Source organism: Myotis yumanensis, unplaced genomic scaffold (genome assembly GCF_028538775.1).
Source record: "Myotis yumanensis isolate MYYU_CA2020_CCGP unplaced genomic scaffold, mMyoYum1.0.hap1 SCAF_13, whole genome shotgun sequence".
Lineage (NCBI taxonomy): Eukaryota > Metazoa > Chordata > Mammalia > Chiroptera > Vespertilionidae > Myotis > Myotis yumanensis.
This window is the reverse complement of record NW_027223764.1, coordinates 56,090,552-56,106,209: the sequence shown is the minus strand read 5'-3', so window position 1 is coordinate 56,106,209 and position 15,658 is coordinate 56,090,552. Positions and strand designations below refer to the sequence as shown.

Here is a 15,658-nt window from a genome sequence, read left to right as displayed (position 1 = left end):
TATGCTTTTATTATTATAGATACCCAAAAGTGGAATTGCTGAATTATAGTGATTCTATTTTTAAATTTTTAAGGAATTGCCATACTGTTTTCCACAGTGGTGCTACCATTTTACATTCTCACCAACAGTGCATAAAAGTTTCAATTGTTTTGCATCTCTATAGACTGTTAGGTTCGGTTAGCTTACAGTGTTGGTCAAATCTTGTTTCATTGTTGAACGTCTACCTACTTGCTCCATCCATTACTGAGGATGGGGCACTGAAGTCTACAACTATTGTTTACTTCTCCCTTTATTTCCGCCAGTTTTTGCTTCATGTGTTTCGGTGCTCTCTTATTAGGGGCATACATAATCGTTATATGTTCTCTATGGGTTGACCCTTTACTATTATAAAATGTCTCTCTTTATCTCTAGTAAACATTTCTTAAATTTTGAAGTCTATATTGTCTGATATTAGTAATAGCACTTCAGCTTTCCTGTGGTTGCATGATCTTTTTCCATTCCTTTTGTCTTTGAATTTAAAGTTTTCTGTAGACAAGTTAGATTTTTCTTTTGCACAGAATGGTTTATAATGTAGTATTTTAATTTACCAATGATTTCTTCACTATGTTTTGAGTTGTTTTCTTAGTAATTGCTCTAGGGTTTACCATACATTTCTTAGCTTATCAGATTTATACTAGTTTAATTCCAATCCTGTATAGGCATTACTACCATAGAGCTCTATTGCCTTTCCTGTTTTCTGCCTCATTTTTTGCCTGATTATACATATTGTTAGAAATCCACATTATTGTTGTAACTATTACTTTACCATCTGTGATCATTTCATTAGCCCATTGCAGCCTTGCTTGCTCCCACCCACCTCCTTGCTGTTATTGGCAAATGTTACATTCTGTATGTGATAGTCCTCCCAGCAATATATTATATACATATTATTTTATATAATTGCTTTTGGAGTCAGTTTAGAGGTGAAACATATTTATAATGATATCTTTACTATAAAAATCTACTTTTACTGTAGCTCTTTGTTTACGTGGATATGCATTACTATCTGAAGTCACTGGCTTTCAGTCTAAGGAACTTTCTTTAGTAATCCTGTGAGGCAGGTCTGCTAGTAACACCTTTTCTGTTTTTATCTCAGGAAGTCTTCATTTCACCTTCATTTTGTAATACCTTTGCTGGATACAGGACTATTGGTTTATAGTTTTTTCCTTTGAGCACTTTGAGTGTTATCCTTGACTTCTGGCCTCCATTACTTCTTCTGAGATATTAACTGTTAATCATGAAGTTCCCTTGTAAATGATGCATAATTTGTCACTTTCTGCTTTCAAGATATTTTTTGTCTTTGATCTCAGCATTTTTACTATGATGTGCCTGTAGGTCTCTTTGTATTTATCCTCTTTGGAGTTCATTTAGCTTCAAGGATGTTTTTTAATGCATTTGGGATGTTTTCAGTCATTATTTGTTTGAATATTTTTTCTTCTCCTTTCTCACTCCCCTCCTTCTGGCACTCCCATTATATGCACATTGGTGCACTTAATGGTACATCACGTTTCTCCGAGGCTTGGTACATTTTTCTCCGTTATTTCTCTTCTACCTTTGGATAGCATCTCTATCAATCTATCTGCAAGTTGGCTGAATCTCCTGCCATTTCAGATCTACTGCTGAGCCTGCCTAGTAAATGTTTAATTTGTTGCTACACTTTTTAACTATATAAATTTAGCCCCTGAACCTTGAAGCTGGAGAGGATGAGAAATGCTGGCAGCATGCCCCTCCCAGTGAGATACTGTTCCCTTGATTGGGAACTGAGGGAGGGAACCCAATTTTCTGAGCTAAACATACCTGAATTATAGCATCTCGCAACACTGAGATGGGGACGAGTAAGTTGTGGTTCAAGGTGATGGACTCTCACTGTAGATTTCTTGACTAAGTGTTTCTTTGTTTGCAGTATTTCCTTAGGACTATTTCTGGAAATGTTAACTTTTGAAGTGGTGGTGGTGTTTGTCTTTTGAAATTTTGTCGTTATAGTTGCATTCTGAATAGCAAGTCCAAAGGGTCCCTCACACTGCCATTCTGGAGGTGGAAATCTAAAAGATGGTCTAATGTTGGAAAATGTACCTGTGTATTTTATAATACTATGAGAGATATTTAAAGGAGAAAAATCACACAATCAAATGAACAGATGCAGAAAAAGCATTTAATACAATTCAGCACTGTATTCTGGGCTGCAAGGAGCATTTCCTTAACCTAGTAAAGGCCATCAACTAGAAAAAAATAGCAACTGTATACTGGGTGTCTCCAAAATGTATACATACTTAAGAGCTAATAGCTCAGTTTTGAAAATGAAATCTATTTTAATAAACACTGCCTTTATAATTATCCAAGTGTGTATATACATTTTGGGGGACACCGTATATTAAACGGTAAAAACCTAGAAGCTTATCTTCAATGTCAGGAATAAGAGAAGGATGCCAAATGTTGTTTACATTCATTGTCATATAGGAAATATATAAAATATAAGTATTGGAATGGAAGAAACATAATTGTCATTATTTGCAGCTGATGTAACTGTCACATACAGGATAATTTATAGACTATCAGAACTAATAAAAGTTCAGGAAGATTGTTAGATATGACCAATATATAAGTCAACAATAAAACTAGAAAATACTTTTTAAATGTTACTGTAGCAACCAAAAGTATAGGATTATTAGGAATAAATGTAAGATGTGCATAATCTTATAAAATATCAGTGAAAGACAAAACGGAATTATATCTTCACAATAAATACGCATTATAAATGCCCTATTCATAAATGAAACTCAATATTATAAATAATCATTCCCAAGCAATCTGTGCAGTCATTACAATTTCAAAAACAACAAAATCCAAATATGATGAGGTGATCCCAAAATTTATATGAAACAAAGGTCCAAGAATACAGCATTTCTAGAGGATGACAGAGTTCATTCTATCATATACTGATAGCCAATTATACAGCTACAATGATTAAAACAGTGGGTTATTGGCAGTTAGATATGTGGACCAATTTAATGGAACACAGAGCCTAGAAACATTCCCATAATACCTGAAAATTGAATATAATGTAGAGGAGGAGAAAATGGCGGCCAAATAGGCAGACCTATCGGGCACCTCATCCCAGGGTCAAGCTGGAAATACAACTAAATTGGAGAACATTCACCTGGAATTTCCAACTGTGGTTCGGCTGAGGAGGTGACCTATATCAAGGAAGAACAGGAGGGACCTGGAGATTGGCAGGAAGGGCAAGATAATGAGAGGTGGGAGCCTGGAGAGGAGGGACCTGAGCTACAGGGAGAACTATTCCAGGAGCACAGGCAGGGCTCCACACACCTGCCCACAGCAGTGGCAGCAGCAGCAACCCAATGGGCAGTGCTTCCCGACCGACTACAGTGCCACCTGCAGTGCCCATATCATCTAAGCAGCTGCAAAAGACAGCAGGCCTGCTGGCAGCAGCAGAGTCTAGACCCGGCAGGCCAGAGCCAGTGGGGGAGAGAGGCACAGTTTCAATTGCCTTTTTTTTTTTTAAATCTCTAAACCCAGAGCACAAGTTTTCCTTTGTAACTACACACCTGAGGCACTGGCACAGGGAGGGATGCATGGGTTAAGGTGCCTGAAGACAGGAGTGGGTGGGGAGCAGGTCAGGCAGACTTGGAAAAGCAGTAGCCAGGAGTCCTGCATTGGGTCATTCATATGCTTGCAAACCAAACGGCCATTTTCCCTGGGAGGAGCTTCCTGCTCCTAACACCCAGAGGCAGGTCAATGAAAAACCCACCCGAGGTGGTGCAGCTGCCACACCTGCATTGTGAGCTTCACTGAGGAAACAAAGGCAGAGGCCAAGCTTACAGGTCTGAACAGTGACTGGAGTGGAGGAGGGGCCACCTGCCCACTATTCTAGGAACCAGCCTGATGAAACTCCAGGGTCCCAGCTGACCCCATGGGTCTCCATACAAGGATCTCTGTCCAACAAGGGCAAGTGTTGGTGAGGCTGTGGAGAAAAGGAAACCTAGTACACAGCTGGTGGGAATGCAGACTGGTGCAGCCGCTGTGGAAAACAGCATGGAGTTTCCTCAAAAAATTAAAAATGGAACTGCCTTATGACCCAGTGATCCCACTTCTAGGAATATATCTTAAGAACCCAAAACACCAATCAGAAAGAACATATGCACCCCTATGTTCATAGCAGCACAATTTACAATAGCTAAGTCTTGGAAACAGTGCCCATCAGCAGATGAATGAATGAATAAAAAAACTGTGGCACATTTACACAATGGAATACTGTGCAGCAATAAAAAAGAAAGAACTCTTACCATTTGCAACAGTATGGAGTGACCTGGAGAGCATTATGCTGAGCGAAATAAGCCAGTCAGAGAAAGATAACTATCACATGATCTCATTCATATGTGGAATCTAATGAAGCAGATAAACTGATGAACAAAAATAGACCCAGAGGCATAGAAACATGAACAGATTGTTGAGCCTCGAAGGTAAGGCCAGGGAGGGTGGGTGGGAAGAGATCAACCAATGAACTTGTATGCATATATGCATAACCCATGGACACAGACAATGGGGTGGTGAGGATCTCGGAGGTAGGAGGACAGGAGTGGGCTGGAAGAGGTTAATGGGGGACATATGTAATACATTCAACAATAACGATTAAAAAAAAGAATATAATGTAGAAGTGGCCTTATGAATTAGGAAGGAAAGGATGAATTTTTTTTTAAAGGCATTAGGAAAAATAACTATCTTTATGGACTTTACAAGAGAATTTGTGAGAATGTAATCATGACTTTAGGTCATTAAAGAGGTTATTAAATAAGTAAACAAAACAAAGTATGGATAGACTAAATTTTACTGTATTTAAATTAAAAATTTCTGTATAATAAATGACAGCATAAACAAAGTAGATACCTGGATGTTCTAATTTCTCAGATTTTTATGTAAAATTTAAAAATTCTCACCCCAAACTAAAAATCTATAAAATACCTAGAAATAAGCTTAATATAAAATGTGCAAGATCTTTATGAAAAAGTTATTTAAATGTCATCCAAGAGCATAAAATATTTTAATTAATAAAGAGACCTTATCATGATACTAATGGGAAAAATTATATTAATTATAAATAAATCTATTCTCCACAATTTTAGTGGAACTTAATAAATTGATTCTAAAATTCACCCAGAACAGAATATGTACAAGAATAAGACAATGGAAGAGGAGGGGGAGGGAGAACTTGCCTATAGACCAGGGGTGGGCAAACTTTTTGACTCGAGGGCCACAATGGGTTCTTAAACTGGACCGGAGGCCGGAACAAAAGCATGGATGGAGTGTTCGTGTGAACCAATATAAATTCAAAGTAAAAATCATTACATAAAAGGCTACGGTCTTTTTTTTTTTTTAGTTTTATTCATTTCAAACGGGCCGGATCCGGCCCACGGGCCGTAGTTTGCCACGGCTGATGTAGACAATAAGACGCATATGAAGTCAAATGACAGTGAAGAGCATGGTTGGTAGGATAGACATCTAGATCTATTGTCCAGAAACAAGCAACTTATCATATGATAAACTTGGTATTTCAAATAAATGAAGAAAGAAATGGACTAGTTAATACTAGTTGGGACAATTGCCGTTTCATTTTTGCTTGGAGGGGGGAGGAACCCTTACAGATAAATAACCAATAGTAAAACTAGGCAAATACGACATAAACAGGCAATACAATAGAGGATCTATAAATGACAGGGAATATGAAATGTTTAGTTTTAAAAGTAATCAGGGAAATTCAAGTTAAAGCAAGATTATTTCCAACCACAAGATTGGTCAAAAAAAAAAAAAAGACACTATTATCTACTGTTGTCAAGGGTGTAGAGTATGGTCCTTTGAATAGAAGAAACCAATTTTATTATGCTATGTAATAAAAGCCTAATATGCTAAGTGTCCGGTCGTCCATTCAACCAATCAAAGCATAATATGCTAATGATATGCTAAGGCCGCTCAACCACTCGCTATGACATGCACTGACCACCAGGGGGCAGACGGTCCAACCAGGAGGTTAGCTTGCTGCTGGGGTCTGGCCGATTGAGACTGAGTGAGATGGGCTGGACATGCCCTGGAGCCCTCCTGCGGTCCCTCCCCGACTGGCCAACCTCCCGCCTCCCTCCCCAGTCCTGATCGTACACCAGTGGGGTCCCTTGGCCTGACCTGCACCCTCTTGCAATCCGGGACCCCTCGGGGGGGCACATTGACTGTCAGGTAGTTCCATCTATATAATAAAAGCCTAAGTGACCGTTATGGCAGAATGACCAGTCACTATGATGCGCACTGACCATTAGGGGGCAGACGCTCAATGCAGGAACTGCCCCCTCCTGGACAGTGCACTCCCATAGGGGGAGTGCTGCTCAGCCAGAAACCAGGCTCACGGCTGGCGAGCATAGTGGTGGTGGCAGGAGCCTCTCCCACCTCTGCAGCAGCGCTAAGGAGCAGCAAGCAGAGCAGTAAGGAGCGAGCAGGTGGGCGGTAAGGAGTGAGGGGTCCCAGATTGTAAGAGAGATCCTAGACTACGAGAGGGCACAGGCTAGGCTGAGCCCCCACCCCCACCCCAGTGCATGAATTTTGTGCACCGGGCCTCTAGTCTCCATTAAAATTAAAAATATACATGATTTTTAATCCAGCAATTCTATGAAGGTAGAGGTGTCATTATAGGAATGAAAAGACATCTTGCATATAATGTTAAAGAAAAAGTTAATTGCAAAATAAGAATATAATCCCACTTACGTAAATCACATGCATTGAAAAAAACAAAACTAGCCGCTGTAATAGACTCCAAAGGACAGTGGTTTAAGCAAGTCAGGAATTAATTTCACTCTAAGTTACAGGTGAAAGGAGTTTTCCCATCCTTAACACGTGACTTCTGCCCATCCCATGCCACTGCTTAAGCTCGCACTGGCATCTCAGCCAGCAAGGAAGGGGCATGACAGGATTGTACACCCAACTCTTTAGTTAAGGACCTCATCTGGAAGGGCTACTCACATCCATTGCCTGGTCATGTGGCCACAATTACTATAAGAGGCTTGGAAACAGCCTTTAGCTGGGCAGCATCTGTCCAGATACAACTTTATCAGTAAAGGAAGGAGAACACAGGCATCATAGCAGCAGTCTCTGCCACATGTATTGTAAATAGGCTGGACGAAAACACACCAAATACAGTGCTTATCTTCGGAACAGGAGCAAGAGTGGTGGGGAGGTGGAGTATTTCTGAAATTTTATAAACAGTATTAGCATATTTATAGATCAACTAAGGAATTTTTAAAATTCACATTTTAAAATCTTTTACTTGGGGCTTGAAACTATTGTTAAACACACTAAATCTATCAACACTGTAGAAAGCATTTAAAGTTCCAAAAATTAGATTTTAATCTAAATGAGAAAGTTACTCTGTATTATTGAAACCATTTTACTTAGAGCATTTTTCTCCGAGCTGCTCACCCGGGAAGCGTGATGGCATTGTCTGTAGACAGTCACACGGAGGCCCAGGCAGGGCGGCGACCCAGCCGAGGTCACAGCATGCCAGTGGCCGGGACAACTGTGGTGTGGGCCACCCTGCCTTCTCTGCATCACGACTCTGCTAGTTTCCTACTTGTTGAGAGGCTGCCACTCCTCCAGCCCCGGACAGTGTAGCTTTCAGACAGCGCATGATGCCCACACACTTCCACTCACTAACTGCATCACCACTTCAATCTCTGAACAAGGGGACACAGTTCTCGTATAGGCTAATGATTACAACAATGAAAATACCAGAGGACTTTTCAGAAACTAAACAGTCATGAGCTGGACTGACTCCCTTCTGAGCCAAGTACTCAAGTTCAGGATTTCCTCATCTGTTTAAAAATCCCTTCCACGACTTCTAGATAATGATGGTGAATGAGGAAAATATAGAACCTTTCTCCTCTGATATATAATGGATCACTCTATAAATATGAAAAAAAAAATGAACAAGCCAGAATCCCCCAGAACAGCAGAAAACCCTTGTGGTAATCGCGACTCGACATCTCCTGCCAGAGGGGAGGGTCCTGGCCCCGCCTCCTGTCCAGAATCTCAGAGTAACTGATATCACACATCCGCCCCCAGAGCTGCCTGCTGCCTCTGGGGCGGCAGGGAGGAGCTTACAGACCTGGACACAGCTGCTCTTTCAGCAGGCGTAGAAGTAAAAGCAATGGAACAGGAGGAAGGCCAGCATAATACAGGAAATGAGAGGACCAACAGCAAGCCGGAGAAAACAAACCCAAGAAACAAACATGTGGCACTGAATAGTCTAGGGCAGTGATGGCGAACCTTTTCAGCTTGGCGTGTCGGCATTTTGAAAAACCCTAACTTAACTCTGGTGCCGTGTCACATATAGAAATTTTTTTGATATTTGCAACCATAGTAAATCAAAGACTTATATTTTTGATATTTATTTTATATATTTAAATGCCATTTAACAAAGAAAAATCAACCAAAAAAATGAGTTCACGTGTCAGAGGTGACATAGGTTCGCCATCACTGGTCTAGAACAAAAAAATCAAGGAATACAATGACTTTAAGAAAAGACTTCAGGCAGTTGTTGCTCAGTGTGAGAGCGCTGGCCCATGCACTGAAGGGCCCGGTTGGGGTATGTGCAGGAGGCAACCATCAGATGTTTCTCTCTTCCCCCTCCCTCCCTCCCTTCCACTCTCTCTAACAAACAAACAAACAAACAAACAAACGACTTCAGAGCTGAGATCTTATACATAATAATGAGAAGGAAACAAGGAAAAACAGACTAAGAAAACAAACTGAGGTTCAAAACAGCACCATCACAGAACTACAAACACATAAATACCAGCCAGAAAGAGCAGCTGAAAACCAACTCTTAAACAGGAGAGTCATCAGGAAGGCACAGGAAGCGATGGAAACAGGACAGACGACAACACCTAAGGAGAGCAGTGCTGCCTGACAGCCACCAGCACCACTAGGAGAGTGACCGACCACTGAAAGGAATCCGTGAGGTCACCTCCCATCGCAGGCGCAGGGCTGGGATGCGGGCAGATCTGGCTGGGCTCTGGAGTGATGTTTGTGAGCATGTGTGTGTTGGCTGTGTTATCTGCACTTTTGGTTCTGCTTGCTTTTTTGTTTTTGTTTTTGAGGATAACATTTCATTTTCCTAAAACCAACAGTCATCATAGGGACTTTGCTTGTTATAAAACTGAGTACACTACAACTTTCTAAAACATGTCTTATTTATCCCAGGCTACCTCATGCTTTACTAACAAAACTAACTGCCAATTCAACAGTACCTTAAAAGAAAGACTATTTATAGGCAATTAAGATGATTCAAAAGACAAATCTGATCTCTTTTGGGGTGGCAAATGATGAATTTAAACATTGTAAAAATTTAAGCACCGAAAATAATGCTGTTGTCAGATATTGCTGAATTAATTTATTGAACAGGTCTCACTGAATAGAAGACATGTTTTAGTGCAATAAAAAGAATTGTTGCGATTCCAGGTCCGCAGACTTCTCAATGAGCAGTAGCGTCTCTGGGACTGAAGTCCACAGACTTCTCAATGAGCAGTAGCATCTCCGGGACTGAAGTCCACAGACTTCTCAATGAGCAGTAGCGTCTCCGGGACTGAAGTCCACAGACTTCTCAATGAGCAGTAGCGAGCTCCAGGAAAGTGGCTTTTGGGAAAAGGAACAAATGTGTCCAAGGACTGTCAGGCCCCTGGTTTTATAACATAATTCAGAGCATCAAAAAAATCAACCCATGTGTTTATAAAACTTTTAAGTCCCAAAGAATTTCTTCTTCCTTAAAGTTTTAATTATGAGGTAGCTATCATTCAAAGTAAACATCAAATGCAGCCAACCTCTGCTGACAGACATGAGCCCTAATCATAATTATTGGAAATTGCCACTGGAAAGTCAATTAAAAGTTTAGAAATTAATGTTAATCAGCAGTATTCTGGCTTGAGTTTCCAAATTCCTTCCCCACCAGAAGTTCTATGAAAAGTGCAGAGGTTTCTCAACAGTTCTCGAAAGACACAAGACTGGGAAACTGTTAACTTGGACTCGAACTCCTGCAGAATCTCCTGCGTGCTGGCCTGGCCGTCCACGCGGGCCTGAAAGGCGATGAAGTTCCTCATTTCCACCAGGAGGTCGTCGTGCTCCGCGCTGGAGGGCGGCGGGGCGCAAGCCTCGGGAGGGTGCACGTTTTCACTTTCCAGCCGCTCCGGCAAAATCAGGTGGTTCCTGGCTCTCATTTTAGCCAACAGTGAGGACGAAGCGAGGGCCCCGGATGAGGACTCTGCAGCTTCCACGTTTCCACTAAAATGCTCAGAAATGTGATCTTTTCCATCCTTTTTCACGATGCCATCCTGCAGAAGCAAGAGCACTGCATTGATACGTATGGTCCACTAATCTCCCCAAAGCTTTGAGGGGCTATACAGTAACATGGGTGCCCGGGCCAGGGTGTCAAGTTCGTGGGGGAGAAGGAAACACCAGATACCACAAAGGGAAAGGAGAGTCGGCCATCCAAATCCACCCGTATTAAAACCAACAACAAAAAGACACCCAAAACTACACTATTCACTTGGTGGCCATTCTGCGTGATGAGGATGGAGGGAGAGCAGAGGGGCTGGGGAGCAGGCGCCAGGAAACTGCCTCTAGGAAGCTTGAGTTCTGTGGGCTTCTGCTCTTCCTTCCAAATTTATCCTGGTCTAGGTTGGCACTGTGAGCTAAGGAACAATATTGAGCTGTACTTCTTTTTCTTTATATATTTTATTCTTTACTACTTTATACCTCATATGTGTTTCCTAAAAAACAACAAAGTTTCTCTAGTCATATTCATCTAAAATAGGAGTCTGAACCTGGCAGTTCCAAAGGTTATCAGTAGCAGAGCCCTTAACCAGAAAAGACCAGAGAGAGCACTGAGTGACCGAGGCCCGAGGGAGCCAGGCCCGGCTGCTCTCGTGGAGCATTCGGACATTCGTTACAGGACAGGAGAGACCGTGCAGAGCACTGGCAGCTGGTGAATGACAAGCATCTCAGGCCTTTGCTCTAGGGCAGTGGTCTTTGGAACCACTGAACCTGGTACTGCTGCGGGGGCCATGCCTCCCACCTGTCACCCGTCCCTGTATGAACCCCCTCCCCCCACGCACATTAACTTTCTAAGGGCAAAATAGAGAATTTGCTCCAGATCGTGAGTTAAAGACTTTCTGTTAGGAAGTTAGCTGGCCTTTTAGATTCGAATAAAGTGGTTCATAAATCAGAGCAGGCAGCACAAATCGCAGGTGGCGTTAGCCAGTGACTTTTTTCACATCCAAATCGGGTTACATTTTCCTGGGAATCCAATCAAGTCTCCCAGGTGAAAAGCGGAAAGGCTATCACATTACCTGGCGTTTCTGCTTTGGGGACGTCGAAGAAGGATGCTGCACAGAGAAGCTGGAATTCCTTTTCTGACCAAATCTACTCCTAAATAAGGAAAAGAATCACAGATAAAATGGTTGTTTTTGTGACTAAGAGATGAAAATGCCTTTTCAACAACTAAACTCTTCCTGGAAAACTTTTGTTCTGCGTGATTCTTCTTTCACAGCCATGGCCCCGCCCTTCCTCTACTTTATTCCCCTGGGAAGAACTGTTGCATCTCGAGCAAGAACCACTCAATGTCCGTGTTAAGCATACGGGGGCCACTGCCTCCCCCCGGGGAGGAAAACCCTTCCAGGAGAGTGCACTGAGCAGCACAGCCACGCCCACTGAGGGAGCTGGCGAGATGTCTTATGAAGGCTTAACCGTGATTCTGCACCTCTTCCTGGTTTTAACAAGACAGCTCTCCTTCCCCCTGAAAGCTTGTCTTTGGAAAGTAGGGACCAAAGCGAAGAAGAAGGTAAGGTTACAAACGTGTTTCGCTGAGTCCCATAAGTTGGCTGCCCGTCCCTCCCTGAGGTTTCCCACTGCAGAAGAGCAGGGGGAGCGCCCACGCCTGCCCTGACCGTGCCCAGTGGGACGGCCTGGCCTTCTCGCAGCACGGCAGGAAGGGCAGCATTTCTTACTTTGTTCCCGCCGGTGCACCAGAAACGCCCCTGTGGCCGGTCCAGGTGGGAACACCAGACGCCACTCCCAGACACCTCTGCCGCGAGAGCCTCAGTGCCTTCAGGGCGTCCTGGGCCACTCGGTTGGCCTCTGCCTCCACCAGCACATAATCGGGGCTGGCTCCATCCATGATGGCGTCGTGCTTCATGACACTGTGCACGCCAACTAGCAGGAACACAGGAAACAGGAAACGTGTTATTTCAGGTTGGAAACAATTGCAGTTCTTCTTCCGTACAGTCTAGCATGTCACAGGTAGAGGAAAACGATGACTATTTACTTACCGAGGCCCAGCCACTTACATGCTGTGGCTACTTACCTTCACCACACGGTCCGAGGTACAGACTATTACTGTCCCTGTTTTACAACAATGGAAGCATGATGCTTCGATCGTAACTTCAACATCACCTCTTCCCCCCCTATCTGGGAATTTTAAAATCTTCTATGGTATGGTATGTGAATTATATCTCAATAAAGCTATCTTTCTGAATCAATCAAGAGAAAAAAATTCTTTACTGAAGGGAAAACTATAAACCAGAATTATAGAATTTCTACATGTAATGACCATGAAAATATTACATATTAGACTAATTTAATGCAGTTATTAATGGAAAATTCATAGCCTTAAATACTTATATCAATAAAAATAAACGAATATAAGAACTACATTACCAAGTCTAATGGTTTTATAAAAAGACAAAAAAATTCACCAAAACACAATAAAAACAAAAGCATAAGGAAGAAAGTAATGAAGATAAAAGCAAAAATTATGAAGTAGAGAACAATCATGGATCTAATTAATAAATCAAAATCTTGGTTTACTAAAAAGAAATTCACAAAATAGACAAACCACTAGCTTAACTTGATCAAGAAAAAAATGGTGTCTGTCGGGGGGACATAGAATATTAGAAATGACAAGGGGGAAATTGTCTTGAAGAAGAAGTAAATTAAAAAGAAACATTTCAAGAGTATTTTCTCTGTCTCTATGCAAATGAACTTGAAAACTTGACAAAACAGATAATTTGCTAGGAAAACAGACCAGTAACTGCAGAAAAGGCTGAGTTAACCAGTTACAGGAAAGCATCAGGCCCAAATGGTTTCTCTCTGAAATGCCATCCCAAGCTGCCTCCTTGAACAGAGAACCATCCCAGCGACCTGTTGAGGCCTGAACAGGACCACGCCCCACGGATGAGGAAGCTGGGCAGGACTGCCGTCCCCGGTCCTGACCCATTGCTGAGACTCCTTCCTAGTTGTTCTCCCTTGAGGTTAGCCACCAGCTTTCCTGCTTCCAGAGTGCCTGCCTCTAGCCATACCCCTGCCCTGGCTCCCCTCCCCTGCTGTTACTGCAATCTCCTGTGGTTGGAAAATCAGATAAATATAGCATGTAGGGAAATTTCCTATTAACATTCAGACAGCACAAATCCATTGAAAGCATTGCACCCCTCCCGTAAGTGGTCATGTCAAGTACTATTGTTCTCCAAAGTTTCAAATCCTAGGTCTTCAAAAGGGAGAGGTGAATAAAATTTTCAAAAATGTCAATAAATTTCAAATCTTAATTTTAGAAGAAAAAATTACTTCCAGTAGATAGCACTGTCAGCAGAGGCTGCTACTGCTAGAAACGGCCTACTCATGTCTGTCCCCAGCACACCTGAGGCAAATTCAGCAAAGGATTGCCTGACTTTTTTTGTTTGTTTATTTGTTTATCTTCACCCAAGGATATTTTTTTTCCATTGATTTTTAGATAGTGTGAGAGGAGGGAGAGAGGAGGAGTGTATATATGTATGTGTGTGGGGAGGGAGGGAGGGAAGGAGGGAGGGGGAGGGGGAGAGAGAGAGAGAGAGAGAGAGAGAGAGAGAGAGAGAGAGAGAGAGACAGCGCGTGCAAGAAACATCGATGTGAGAGAGACACATCTATTGGTTGCCTCCCGCACACGCCCCAACCAGGGCCAGGGATTGAACCTGCAACCCAGGCACATGCCCTTGACCAGGAATGGCACTCGGGACCCTATGGTGCACGGTTTGACACTAACCACTGAGAACACGGGCCAGGGTGGATTACCTGATTTTTTGAAGAGCTTTTCTAAAACATAGTCATCATTGTCCTGCTGCTTGCTCTCCTGCTCGTTTTCACTGTCCTGCTTCTGGTACTTTCTTTTCTTCACAAGGTGTGGAATTCGAGTTCCTTCAAACTTGGCGTCTCTACAGCACTTGGAGCTCTTGGGCTTTTGCTTTGGCCTCAGAAGCGTCTCCTGGGTCTCTTCTTCTGCCACACTATGTTTTGTTTTCGACTTGTGCTTATAGAAGTTACTGGGCATTTGTCCATTCTCCCAAAGAGGTTCAGTTTGGACCTGGCAGCTTTCTCTTTTATCAGAAAGACCTTGCTTTTCACTGATTCTTTCCCCACCAGGTGTCCTGGCCGTGTCACTGATTCCTGGAGAACGTGAACACTGCCCCTCTGCACTCGGCACTGGCCCGTCCTCCAGTCTAATCACTGCGTCTGTCTCCTCGGCAAGTCTGTCACCACGAGCTCCAGTGCCAGGTGTCCGAGGGGCCTCTCGCAAAGGGTCACCTTGATTAGAAGGCGCTGCATTTACTGCAGCTCCTACAGCTGAGGATTTCTCTGCCGATGCTGTGCCATCGCTGGCGGATGCATCAGAATCAGGGAACTTTTTGCCTATTGGAATGTTATGGTCTGCTCCGAAGGCCAGCTGAAGTTTTCTTTTTAAATGGCGTTTGGGTGTCTGAACATCTGAGCCAGTTCCTGTAAAAGGAAAAACACACTAATGTTACATTTTGTAATTCTTGTATCATTTATTCCGTCAAGTTAAACGAGCTTCTGTAATACCTGCAAAAATAGCACTTGTTTCCGTGCCCTGGGATGCATCAGGACTAGTCAGAGTGAACAGCTCATAAAGGTCATTGGACTTGAAGAACCTCCGTTGCTTCGGATCCTTTAACACTCTATTTGTCAGAAACTGCTTGAAGATTTGTCTAAAGATAGAAAGTAACTGGTATGAAACAAGTTAGCTCTACCTCAAAATCCTAATTATAAAACAATACAAGAGAGACATGATAACTGCAGCTGTACAGGTGTCTAAATAATTCCTAAAACTTCTAGCCTTGGAAATTACAATTCAAGAAGTACACAAAACATCAGGTGGTCTCCCATGTTTTACAGAATTTAAGTTAGAAATAATGCCTTGTTATTATTTATACCCCATGGGTTTCTGCAATTTCCAAGATTCATCACATTTCAAGAAACACCTTTTTCCACACAATTAAGTGGCGCACAGCCTATCTAAACTGCAAAGAGCCAGCCCCTGACTCCTGGACCAGGCCCCGTACCATGACGGGCTCCACAAACCCCGACCTGGGCTTTGCAAAGTTTCCACCTGGAGCTATCTCACCAGCTTCCACCTCCTGAGCCACACCCCAAACTAAAGCACCATGCCATCGTCACTCTTGCCCAGATCCCCCCATAAAGGAGCCCTGCCCCGCCCAGCGGCTCATTCCTCAGGCTAAGGCGT

At 42.8% G+C, this 15,658-nt stretch overlaps 1 protein-coding gene across 2 annotated transcripts in view; it reads right to left on the bottom strand.

Annotated features, from left to right (window-relative positions):
- Window positions 1-8,758: 8,758 nt before the first annotated feature.
- The window catches only part of ERCC6 (ERCC excision repair 6, chromatin remodeling factor), an 82,587-nt gene continuing 75,687 nt past the window's right edge, over window positions 8,759-15,658 (bottom strand). Inside the window, exons 17-21 of one of the 2 annotated variants that reach the window (XM_070433176.1) lie at window positions 14,977-15,122; window positions 14,191-14,892; window positions 12,096-12,300; window positions 11,439-11,517; window positions 8,759-10,421 (exon numbers count right to left, since the gene is read on the bottom strand). In XM_070433176.1, coding sequence (XP_070289277.1) covers window positions 9,999-10,421; window positions 11,439-11,517; window positions 12,096-12,300; window positions 14,191-14,892; window positions 14,977-15,122 — 1,555 coding nt within the window. In that variant the 3' untranslated portion in view covers window positions 8,759-9,998. The remainder of the gene's footprint in view (window positions 10,422-11,438; window positions 11,518-12,095; window positions 12,301-14,190; window positions 14,893-14,976; window positions 15,123-15,658) is intronic. The other variant, XM_070433177.1, reaches the window with a different exon arrangement.